General features: G+C 43.3%; 1 protein-coding gene across 3 annotated transcripts in view; it reads right to left on the reverse strand.

Annotated features, from left to right (window-relative positions):
* The window catches only part of ets1 (v-ets avian erythroblastosis virus E26 oncogene homolog 1), a 99,510-nt gene that overhangs the window by 61,825 nt on the left and 25,030 nt on the right, over nt 1–12,655 (reverse strand). Inside the window, exons 1-2 of one of the 3 annotated variants that reach the window (XM_052040073.1) lie at nt 3,044–3,449; nt 1,123–1,349 (exon numbers count right to left, since the gene is read on the reverse strand). The exons of 1 other annotated variant lie outside the window; for it this stretch is intronic. In XM_052040073.1, the coding sequence (XP_051896033.1) occupies nt 1,123–1,195 (73 nt within the window). In that variant the 5' untranslated portion in view covers nt 1,196–1,349; nt 3,044–3,449. Of the gene's footprint in view, nt 1–1,122; nt 1,350–3,043; nt 3,450–12,655 lie in introns of those variants that run through there. One more of the 3 variants, XM_052040074.1, reaches the window with a different exon arrangement.

The raw sequence follows: 12,655 nt of genomic DNA on the forward strand, positions 1-12,655 counted from the left end.
CCAGCCCAAAAGAATGAGTGGGAGCTGGGTTTCCATTCTGATCCATCATTTGTAACTGGCTCAGCCTTGAACCACCAGACCGACGAGTTCATGGATAGGAAGAGCCGAGAGGGATATGGGTCAAATGCAGGCAAATGGGACCAACTCAGATGGACATCTTGGTCAGCATGGATGAGTTGGGCCAAAGGGCCTGTTTCCAAGCTCAGTGACACTATGACTTGGCTCCTATGCACCTTCACGGGTAAGGCACAAGAAGAAATCCAGCAGCATTTTTAACCCCATTCCCTGTGCAGTGTCTTCACCTCCATCTGGTGCCACGAACCGACTGAGGTTTGACTGTGATATTCCCATATTCCACAGAGACTTCCTGGATTACCCCACAAAGTGCCACTTGTCTGGGTACTGGTGACCTGCTGATTCATCTAGTCTTCTCCCCATCCCAGTATTAACAGGAAAGGAAAAGCAGAATGCTCCAATGCATTCCTTCGCTTCGAGTTTAGAGCTTTTGTGAATTAATGTGCGAAGTTTTAAATGCACTGTTTCTCTGGCTGTCTGTAATCCACAAACAAGATGCTGCAGAAACGCAGCGAGTCAGGCAGCATCTGTGGAGGGAAATGGACGGTCACACAGAATGAGAGAAGGTCTCATCAAACTCCCGTGGAAGAGGAGGAGGAAAACTGGGCATACCTTGAAGAGACTTCGCAGTGGAGCAGCAAAATGGAGACACGAGAGACTGCGGATGCTGGGATCTGGAGCAACACACACGCATCTGCAGTCTCCTGTGTCTCCGCAGTAAAAATCCAACTGGGCTCAGTCCCTGCGCCCACCGCGGTTGTCCATTCCGGACACCCAAGGGCGTGTCACATACCCCCGCTCCCACCCTCCTCCAGCGGCAACACCCACCCCGTTTGAGTTTGACGAAGGCATCAAACAGAAGGGCGGGTGCGGTGGGATTCAGAGGGAGCCCCACGCCACATCCCGTCTCCAGTCCTCTACACTGAGGGTGGAGCCCGTTTGGGGAAAGCAGCCAATGCTATTGTATGCTAATGAGACTATTTTCGAGCGCATATTTAAAGCCACACTCGGATATGATGTCAGCAATAAGGCAGCCAGAAATGTTACCAAGCAGTCCGGTTCTGTGGCCTTTCTCTGCCCCGATGCCGCTGTGAGCTGCTTCAGAACAACAAGGACACATCCCTCTGCCAGACTCCTCCCGATACCTTCGTTAATCAAAACCCAGAGCCCCTGCGCCTGAACGCTGGCGTCTGAAACCCGTCATTTTTGTGGCTGTATTTGGAGTTAAAGTCTCTGAGCCTGGACTGCCCCGTCCAGTAAGTGAGGTCGTAGCTCTGTAAGACAGCACACGTCAGAAAAAGGAGATTGGTATGCCTGTTTGTGAACAGTAAGTCAAACACGTTAACTCCCACCCAGTGGTGACCAGACTATAAGCGCAGCCACAGAGGGGAGGGAGTTCCTGGAAATCCATTGACAGAATTTCACGTGATAACCAAAGCTACAGCAATCTAGATATAAATACAAAGTTCCTGAGCTCGGAGACAGTAACCACAATCCTTTCAGAAGCATGGCCGCAGTTCACACCCCTCGGTACCCCCGTCCTGTTATCTGATGAGAAATGTTGACTGGATGTCTCCTCTGAAGTCTGCTCCATATCACCCTTACAGCTGTCATACAAGCAACAGTTTGGAGAGCCATTTTAGTTGTGCGCTTTAGGCGTCACCTAAATGCAAGAACCTGCTCTTTCCAAGATCCGTTCAAGTTTGACTTTGCGTGACATTATCACTCAGCATTGAGGCAAACGAGAGTGCAGATGCTGGGATCTGGAGCAAGAAACAATCTGCTGGAGGAACTCAGCGTTCATGCACTGACTACCTTTGAAAGAACGAAATCAGCTATCTGGACACAAGCCAGTTCCTTCAGCGCATCCCTCTGCACTTTGAGGATTTGCACATAATATTGCGGCCTGTAATATTACAATGACATCCTGAGCATTTAATCCCTAAAGTTGGTCCATCATGACTTTTTCAAACAGCTGCCAATCTGGGACACGCCTACATCAAAGGTCTCGGAAACCCGTCGCCCATCCTCCTATTGTGATCGCCGTAACATAAACCAACCCCCACACTCAGGAATAAATCAGAGAGGGGCTGGAAGAGGTTAATGTATAACAGCAAAGTGCTCTGTGTGAAGTGCAGGCTGGAAGTATAACATAGCCCAGAGCTGCTTCCACTGGATCCGTGATGTTAAGAGCTATAAGTGCAATAAACTGCAGAGCTTGGAGCGAAGCCAGAGCCCTGTGAAAGTCGGGTTACCAAACTTCAATAATAAAACCAACTGAAAACGTTAAAAAGGATAAAGATTCGAGTTCAGATCAGGGCACAATGTACTCTCGCCCTTCTTTGAGCTTCAGGGGAGAGGACACTACAATAAGGAGACGTGTTGGTTCCGGGTCTAACAAGTAGGGTGAGGGTCTGAGGGCGTGACAGTTCTCAAGCTCATTACACACAAACACACACACACATTGACACACACATATACACTGATACAGACAGACACACACATATACACTGACACACATATATACTAACACACACATATACACAGACACACACATATACACTGACACACATATATACTGACACACACACACACACACACTGACACACACAGAGACACTGATACACACACATATACACTGATACACACATACACTGATACATGCATACACACAGATCTACAAACACGGCACAAATACATGCATACAAACACACACACCGAGACCGATACAGAGGCACAGACGCACGTCAAATCTAACTCAGCAAAACTGCGGTAAAACCGGTTCAATCTCACAAGCCGGAATCCACAGGGGTGCCGGACCCCAAACTTAAAGCGCGGAGTAGCGTCCGACCTTGCAAAGAAGACACGGTCAGAATGCGCCGAGCCCGGGTGACAGCTCGCAGTCTGTCCCGTTCACGAATGCACACACACCGCGCAGAGACAGAGCGGGCTCCACACCGCCACTCACCATCAGCCTTCTCCGTCTTAATGATAGTCAGAGCCGGCTGTTCGACAGCTGCCTTCATCGTCCTCTTCTCACACCGAGAGCCGAGGCTCAGCAACACAACTTAGCACGACTGCTGAAAAGTTTGGAGGGGTGTGCTGCCGGCGAGAGGGGTTGGGTTGGGTGCCGCGCCGCTTTCTCTTGGTTTCTCTCCAATATCCTTTTGCGGAGATGAAATCTCACTGATAGAGGCTGACCCGCTCACGGATTCAGGGCGTCGCTCAGTGTGTGAGTGTGCTGGGTGAGTTTGACTCGCATTGAGCTCCAGCTCAGCCCACGGACTGGTCCAACAGGGCTCAATCTCCGAAAGTTTTTTTTTCCCTGTCAAGATCTCACTGAGGACTTCCACCGCACTAGCCCGATAATTAAATCTCCCCCCTTCTGTGGCGGATCAGGCGGATGTGACGCCAAGCTAGTTACTGCTTTTTTTTCTGACTTTTTTTTCTCTGTCTCTTCTGGGGAAGTGTGTGCCTTTTAACAGATTACAATCGCTGTTTCCTCTCTTCCCATAACCTCCCAGACCTTGCGGCTCATGTGTTTACACTGAAATATATTGGGAAAAAAGAATGACTGATTTGCAGTCTGGGACCTCTCCGCTGTTCTAAAGCCACAGCTGGGCAGCTGCAGCCCAGAGAAAGAATAACATTAAATAGAAAGCTCACCATCCTGCCCTCAGTATTCTATAACCGTCAGACATCCCTTACAACTTCGCTGTCATTTTAGCTTCAATGTTCAACTTCACTCTGTTCTTCGGCTCTTTGAGGAGTATTGTGTGCTCTGTTTTCCAAACCGTGGCCCAAATTTGCCTCAGTCTGCCTGCTCTGATTTCAACAGCTGGATCCAACTCCTGATCTGTCCCTCTGTAAAGGGTATGAAAAGGACTTTGGAGTTGGGGTAGAGAGATGAACCCAATTCCATCACCCAAGTTCCACAAGGGGTTGAGCACCCTCGTGATATTTTCGCTGAAGACTTTTGTGTGGATTTTAACATGTTTGGAGGAGACAATGCAGGCAGCTCTAAGTCAACATTCAACACCTACATGCGACATATACATTTGCCCAAATTTCAGGGAATACAGCCCTGGGCTCTGGAATGTCTTCTTGTAATGTGACTTGCAAAATTCTGATAAATTAACACCGCAATCTCTCCGGGGTACACTATCCTTTCTGGACAGTACTCCAGTGCACCAGAGCTGTGCATAGTTGCAGCACAGTTCACTTGTACACCACTCCTCTACATATAAAGCTCAGCATTTCATTAGTTTTGACATTTTAATGTAGATTGAAACCTAAATCTCCCAGGGCCTCTTTTTGCTTCTAGTTTTTCTTAACCATGTAGTAAGTGCTTCTGCTCTTTCTATCCTTTTTTGGTCCAAAGCCAGGTAATTATTGCTGATTATGGACTACTGAAGTCAATGGGCAGTTATACATGATCGTAAATTTGAAGATCACTACAACAACTAGCTTTGAACTGGTCTACAGTGGATCCCAGCCCCCAAACACCCCAATTTTAGAATTCACATCCAATCCTTCCATGAACTGATCACTCTCAATCTCTGCAACCAATCATAAAACTGTCTTAGAAATGTGGAACTTCAATTGGGCCTTTTGATTTACTTGGTCTCACAATTATTAAACAGGGCCAAGCTGTAGGATTCTTTTTCTAGAGCCTTAAAAAGTCTCCTTTAAAATGTACTCTTTGACCAAGAATTTAGCCACATGCCCCCTATTATTTGTAAGATTCGAGTGTTAAACACTGTTACTGCTGTTAAGTTGAATCTGTGTACTTTTAAAAGCCATGAAGTCTCCCCTTCTGTTTAGTACACTAGGGGCTGAACTTGCAGGTGGAAGTTGCTCAGATGGGGGCTGAGGCAAGTGACACATTCCCATATCACATCTGCATAAACCCCACCAATTTCTTGCCTAAACCAGGCATTTAACAAGCCTGGATTGCAGTGCCTGCAGGAACATCCCACTAAGGCCCTGTATCAAAAAGAATAGGTTACTCGTTATATATGCTATAAGTGAGCTCATTACAGGATGTGAAACTAACCAATAGTCTTACAACTGATGACAAAGATAGCAACTTTGTTACTTAGTAATTGGAAAATGAAGTAAGTTATCTCATTTGATAGGGTCAAGCGAAGTGTGAAAATGAGCAGCACTGTGCAGGACGTCCTTGGTTTCTTCCCTGGCCGATTTAGAGTCGGCAGGGCTGAGCTGAGTTGTTGGGAGCATTTTTCCACGTTCTCCAAGGTTTGTCTCCCACTGGCAGAGTCCATTCACAAAAATTCACAGATACTTTCCAACAGAAATCACTGGCCATCAGTCAGAAAAAGACACCCTAAGTAATTTTCTCTTCTTTATCCTAGAATTGTCTTCATAGCTGCCTGAAGTGAGATCAGCTGACTCAGTAGCTCAGTAGTTAAACCTGGAGCCTTCCAGACTTCATGGCATAGAACTGCTTGGCCATGTCTGAAGGTGGATACAACTGAGAATAACAGCAGTAAATCAAATTTGTCTGGTAATGTATTTTTCTATGGAATTATGTTAATAACATAAACCAAGCACCAATGAACCTCAAAATCATTTGTTTTGAGATGAAGGCTATTAGTGGCAGCTTGACGCAGTGGTAGCAGTCTTTCTACTGGTTCAGATAGTTCAATCCTCTCCTCAGTGGCATTATGTTATCGTTTCATTTGATATCTATTGCAGTACTGAAGGAGTGTTGCACTGCTAGGGATACCATCTTTTACATGAGATGTTAAACTAAAGCCTTATCTGCCTGCTCAGAAAGGTGTTAAAGATACCTAGACACTATCTAAGGAGATTCACCCCAATGTTTTAACCAATAGTTACCCCTTAACCAACACCACTGAAAACAAAACAGATAATGTCACTGTTTATCCCAGTGCTGTTCACACATTGGTTGATGCATTTCTACATCACAAGAGTGACCACACTTCAAAAATATCCGTGGTTCCAAAATGTTTTGTTTCATTCCAAGAAATGCCATGCAACAGAGGGAAAAGAATGAGTGTAGTCCTAGATCACTCGATGTACAGGACTCAGCGGTGAGACAGAACAACAGCAGCCAATTCGGAGAGCACGGGACGGGGGCAGCATCGATACAACACATTCAGCTGAAACCACAAGGTTAGCAGAAGCTAACTGACAGTTTCAAAAAGCTCTCAAGGTGGTTTCAGCTCAAGAGTGCTCCTGATCACAAGGTTTTCATGTGAAAATGACTAGTAACAGAGACTTTATGAATTAATTTGGCAATATGCACAACATCTCTTGATTTTAATTAGCATCAAAAAAAAAGCGTTAAAGCACAGAAGCATGAAGGGGAATTCCAAATGTTAAAGGCACACATTTGGTCAGCACACTTCATGGACTTGCATAATACTTAATATTTTAAAGCAACACATTTTGCTTCTTATTTTAAATATTACAAAGGGAAAAGCTGAAGAATATTTGTTTTTCATCGTCCGTCCAGATTGTACAAATGTTGTCTCAACAACCATGTTCTAACATCCTTCCACTTCCATTCTGTTCCCTAGTCCAACTTACCTTGACTTAGTCTCACCCTGACTTAGTTTACTGAGTAACTCTACCCCATCCACCTCTTTATCTTTTCAGCTCTCCCCATTTTCAAATTTCCCACTTAACAGTCACATCTTTCATTTTACCATCAATTCCATTTGGCACTATTCATGCTGGAACTCCTGTCTGACCCACACTACACCCCAACACAATCCCCCGACCCTGCCTCCACCCCCACCTCTCACCCTCCACACACACACCTCTCACCCTCCACACACACACACACACACACACACACACACACACACACACACACACACACACACACACACACACACACACACACACACACACACACACACACCTTCCACCCTTTCTACAAGCTGATACTCTTTCCCTCTACCCTCGAGTAATTCTGGAATTTATCCTCACTCCAGTTCTGTTGGTATGGCCCTTCCCCGATACCTGGTAATAATTCCACTGCCAACATATTCACACTTCCTGAACCTAACTTCATTTTCCCTTCCTATTCCTTCATCACCAGACCATTTACTTCTCTTTGTTCCCTCCCCTTTCCCTACTTGATACCATACTTGAACCTAGCTGTCCTTTCCTCATTATTGCTCCCTCTGGAAGAGATTCTAGCTCCTCCTTACTGAATTCCTGACAAAATAGGAAGCTCCACCTGGAAGACAGGTTCTCCACCAGTAACATTGGGAAAGGTTTGGATAAGAATCACAGACCTGATCCAGTTAACAGCACAACTTGTGTAACAATGAGATTGCGCAGATGGCGATAACGGTCCTCACTGAGTTTTTGTAGTGTGTGCTGACATAGAGATTGCCAGTTTGACACACTTTGATATCCCAATGCACTCTTAACTGGCCTCTGGCATTCTGTTCTTCATAAACCTGGGATCACTCAGAACTCAGATACCCAACTACTCACTCACACCAGAACTCGCTAACATACCAGCGCTGTCTACTACTTCAGTAATATACTGACTCTACAGTTCTCATTCTGGTATTTCAATCCCTCTATGGCATCAGCCACTACTCTACAATCTCCCCCGGCCCTGCAATGTTCCAAGAAACCTGTGCTCCTCCAACTCTGTCCTCTGATTCAGTCCTCAACTTAATTTTCCACCATTGGGCTGCCAAGGTCCCAAGTTCTGGAATTTCTTCTCTACAGCTCCGTGTCTCTCTTCTGGGCCGGAAGGGCCTGTTACCGTGCTGTATAAATAAAGTTTTAGAAAAAGTTTTAAGATATTTTTTAAATCTAGTGGGCAACTGCTCCAATGATTTCCTCAGCAGCTTGGTATCAAATTTTCTTTCAAAATGTTCCTGCTTTTTGCTGCATTAAAGACACTTTATAAATGTAGTTTTAGATTGTTGGCACACGCCAATCAAATGTAACCTTGCAACACGTTAATGACCTGTTGCCATTATCTGATACAACAAATTAGTTGTCCTAAATATGTCTAAAGATACAGACCAGTTATTGGATGTCATTATCAATCTCTCTGTGATTAAATCAATAAACAACAGCGAATCAGTACTGAGTTCAAAAGTATGCATATGTGGCAAAAATGAACTGCTGGAAGAACTCAACGGGTTAAGTGGGATGTGATTCAGGGTCTTGACCCAAAGTGTCATCATCCCTCTCCCTCCACAGGTGTTGCTTGACCCACTGAGTTCGGCCAGTTGTTTATTTTTTGCTCCATATTCTAGCATCTGCAATTTCTTGTGTCTTCAATATGCGCACATATCCAACTGCGTTCAACAGTGAGTCTTCTGATATGATTCCCTAACTAAATATCTAGCAGGAAATTCAAAGCATTTAAGAAGCGAAAAAATACATGTAAGAGCTCTCATGCACCTTTTGGCAAGGAATAGTCAGTAGCTCAGTGTTAATCATTTCTATTTTACTTTATTAAGAAAAAAGCAACGTGGATATATCAAACCTAATGCATGATCAGAGATCGTTTGAAGTCACTAAAGATGAACTGCACAATCTCCAGCTCAGTTTATCTTGTTTGGTATCTTCTCTCTATCCTTAATCTCTTTCACCATATAAACTCTCTGACTCAGAGTAACGATCACCATTTGATGTTTCCATTTCACTTGGTCCCATTACTACTATCATCTCAATCACAGATAGTGCTGACTCTGATCACCTTCTTGTGTCACTCTGCACTCACATTCCCCTTCCCCTTCCAAAGCCACTTCCTTCTGTGTTCATTCCTGGAAAAATTTCTCTCCTGATTCACTTACTTTTGTTCTTTCAAGATCTCAGTTGTTTATTGGTATTGGTATTGGTTTATTATTGTCACTTGTACCGAGGTACAGTGAAGAACTTGTCTTACATACCGATCGTACAGGTCAATTCATTACACAGTGCAGTTACATTGAGTTAGTACAGAGTCCTAGTACAGGTAAAAACAATAATAAAGTGTCACAGCTACACAGAAAGTGCAGGGCAATAAGGTGCAAGGTAACAACAAACAAGTCCTTTATCTAGTCCTTTGCCCTCCATTACACAATATTTTTCTCATTACTGATCACTTCAAATGCACCTTTGCCTCCAATTCTGAAGACCTGGTCCTCATTAAAACCGCTGCTCTCACTGGTCCCCATCGTGCAGCTATCCTCTTCAATTTCTTCAGCCCAAAAGAAGAAAACAAGTCCTGTGGAGCACTGAGGCACACAGGATTCTTGTCACACAAGTGCTAGGCAATGACATCTCCAAAAACAGAGTCTAATAACCTAACCTTGAACTTTAATAGCATTACCATCACTAAATCTCTCACCATCAACATGCTAGGGTCACCACTGAACAACATGTTAACTGGATTATCCACATAAGTAACGTGATCAAGAGCAGCTCAGAGGTGGGTATCCTGCAGCGACTGACTCAGCTGGTTCGGCCTAAATCCTGGAACACCCTCGTCTAAAGCTTTGTGGGAGTAACTTCACCAAGAGGACTGCAGCAGTTCAAGAAGGCAGCTCACCACAACCGTCTCAACGATAATTAGAGAAGGGCAATAAAAACAGTCCAACCGTATCTGATGAAACCCTGTCTTATCCATGATCAGTTAAGTTTGCATCTCAGTTTTATTCATTGATGAGATGTGGGCAATGAATGAAGTACTATCGTCCTCCAAAGCTGATAGACTTCCAGTGAAATGGTGGAAAGCAAAGGTAACCTTGACTTACTTTCTCTACAGTAGTCACCTTCATAAACTCTTTTGCTTTGTCTCATCTACCTTCAGCTTCACAACAAACTACGAAGAACTCAGACTTCTACACACTAACAGCCAGACCATGCAGTCACCAGTATCTGCCACCTCCCTCCCTTTGTCTAACCTTCAGTATTAAGTTTCTCTCCGGTCCTTGCTCCAAACTCACATCGTTCTCCAGTTGCTTACTTTTCTGCCCTCATGACACCTCTGAGATTGTCTTGCTTATGAGACCACCTCCTGCTCACTTAACTCCATTAAATCGTTTACCTCTCAATCCTCCTTGCTAGCCCCATATTGGCCGATGCCGATGATTCCGAACAGGAGCCCTCTTTTTCCATTTAAACAGGGGAGACTCCTGGAAATCTGACGACGTGTCCTTAAACAAGGCTGGTGGGGACTTACTGATGGATTTAGATCACTAATCAGGACAACCCAGTCTTGTTTTTATACCTAGCACAGGATCCAAGACTGGGCAAGGATTAGGAAGCAAAAGGAAATGGTTATTTTTCAAAATTATTATTTACAAGTATTTGTATATAATTTTGGTTGAATTTTAATACATTGTATTTTTCAAAGAAATAATATTTATTTCAATTTTAATGATCTTTTCTAATTGTTTCTGAATGTTTGTAAAAAAAATCATTTACAGACTTGATGGCTGGCATTGCTGGGGGCAGCCCATTGCCAGGTCTCAGTGCTTGCAGGGATATTTCAGTAATGGGGTCTCTCACTGTACCGTCAGAGCCTTTCATGTCTGGACCGGGGCATGGCATGGATGGACAGAGTTGGCAACATCAGATCATGGTACTGGACCAGCTGATATGACCATTAATACCAAAAGATAATATATTTTGGGAGTTAAAGGGATGAAAACAGAACAAATTCCCTTGATCTGAAAGCTTGCATCCATGGTTTTAGGTGACCTCATTAAGACATGCATGGAGGAACATAAAGCAAGAACCAAACTAAATTTGAAAGGCTGCCTGGCATTGATACCAAGAACACCATAATTCAGATTACTGCATCAACCCCACCAACAAAATGGTAAGTCTCATCAGTATCCCAGTGTGCAGGATACACAGAGAAATATGTCATCCATGTTCTGTGGATAGGAAGAATAAAACGGACTGATCATTTGAATCCTTCCATGTTCAGTGAAATGAGTATTATAATCCTTAAAAATAATGACAAACTAATATGGAAATAACTATGTATACACTTATTACACCCACTACAGTGCATTAATGACAATCTTGCAGTAGGAAGTCATAGGTCAGACTTGATCAAATGCCCAATAGCAAAGCTGGTATTGGCATAATTGTTTCTTTAAATTGAAACTTTTTCTAATTGGTGAATATTTTGTTCAATATGCAGGCCTGAATCATAGGTGGAGTAAAGATATTTTCCTCAGCGATACATTTAGTTCTGACCTCAAAAAAACTATCTCTTAATTGCTCTTACGTGACATTTTCCATTCCTCGTACCAGCCATTCTGTGGTTTCTCTGAGTGAGATTGTTGAGCAGTGTAGAGCTAGTCTTTTTTGCAAATTGTGCTGGGTCTCACTTGTAATCCTAGGCCAGTGCATACCCAATCCAGAAAATTATAGAACAGTTCTGAAAACCCACCTTCTTCCAATGTTTCAAAAATCTGCTATTTGCGTATGACCTTTTAGATTAACCACAATAGCAGGGCCTTGGTTTAAAGCAAACGAGGACAGTTTATAGGAGAGATTTGTGGGGAAAAAACCCTCAAACCAATAGTATATATTGAGGTGATGTGATGTACAGATAGCTCAATGTATAGTGGCATTGAAAATAGCAAATAGTGTCTGAGAACGATATTAATCCAAAGAAGGGTGAGTAGATGTCCTGAGAAGAGATCTGCTTATACAAAGTACAAGTTCATTCTCCCCACCAAGGACCTGTGTTGGTACTGGGTTTGGATGCAGTTTTTATGTGAAGGATAGAAAGTTCTTTCATTGTGACATTATATCAGGGGTAATAAGAACCACTGAAACACGGAGTTGTCTTCTGGATGAGACCTCAAACAAGGTTCCATCTACTCTCTCTGATGGATATAAATGATCCTGTGCCACTCTTTGAAGCAGAGTAAGATCGTTGCTCTGGCCTACTTTCATCTCTCATCTAGCATCATGAAAATTGATTAACTGGTCATTTGTCCCATTGCTATTTGTGGGACATTGCCTTGGGCTAATTGGCTGTTGACTATGCCTACATTACAATAGAGTGGTTCAAAAGTAAATAATTGGTTATGAAGAGCTTTGGGATTTCCTGAGGCCATGAAGGATGTGACAAATACACATTAGTTTCAGCATTCAAAAAGGAATACATGACAAGATCTCAGTTATATTCATAATTAACTAAAACTTGCAGATGAATAGATATGGATTCAACATTAGGCAAAAAAGATTTCTTTCTACATGTAGGTGTATTAACACTGAATCTAGGAGGAGTGGGAGTGGAGAAGGTTATAAAGTTTAAGTGGGTGATCAACAACTGTATGTCAGAGAGAAGAGTTAATGAAAGGTATAATTGGTAAAGTAAGTTGGGAAGTCTAGTTCACAGACTGACAAGTAACAGTGGTTACACCACAATTCACTCATTGCCTTACAGAAGGGTAAGAAAGTCATTGGTACAACTGGCCAACTTTATTTATGTGTTTCTCTCAGGAAATGGTATTACTGGTGATAAAGGATTGTAGGGAATGAAGTTATGTTATCAAACGAACAGGGTAATTTGACATTCTACTCATATCTTTCTTTATGTGGA

The sequence above is a fragment of the Pristis pectinata genome, chromosome 27 (assembly GCF_009764475.1).
Source record: "Pristis pectinata isolate sPriPec2 chromosome 27, sPriPec2.1.pri, whole genome shotgun sequence".
In the NCBI taxonomy this organism is placed as follows: Eukaryota; Metazoa; Chordata; class Chondrichthyes; order Rhinopristiformes; family Pristidae; genus Pristis; species Pristis pectinata.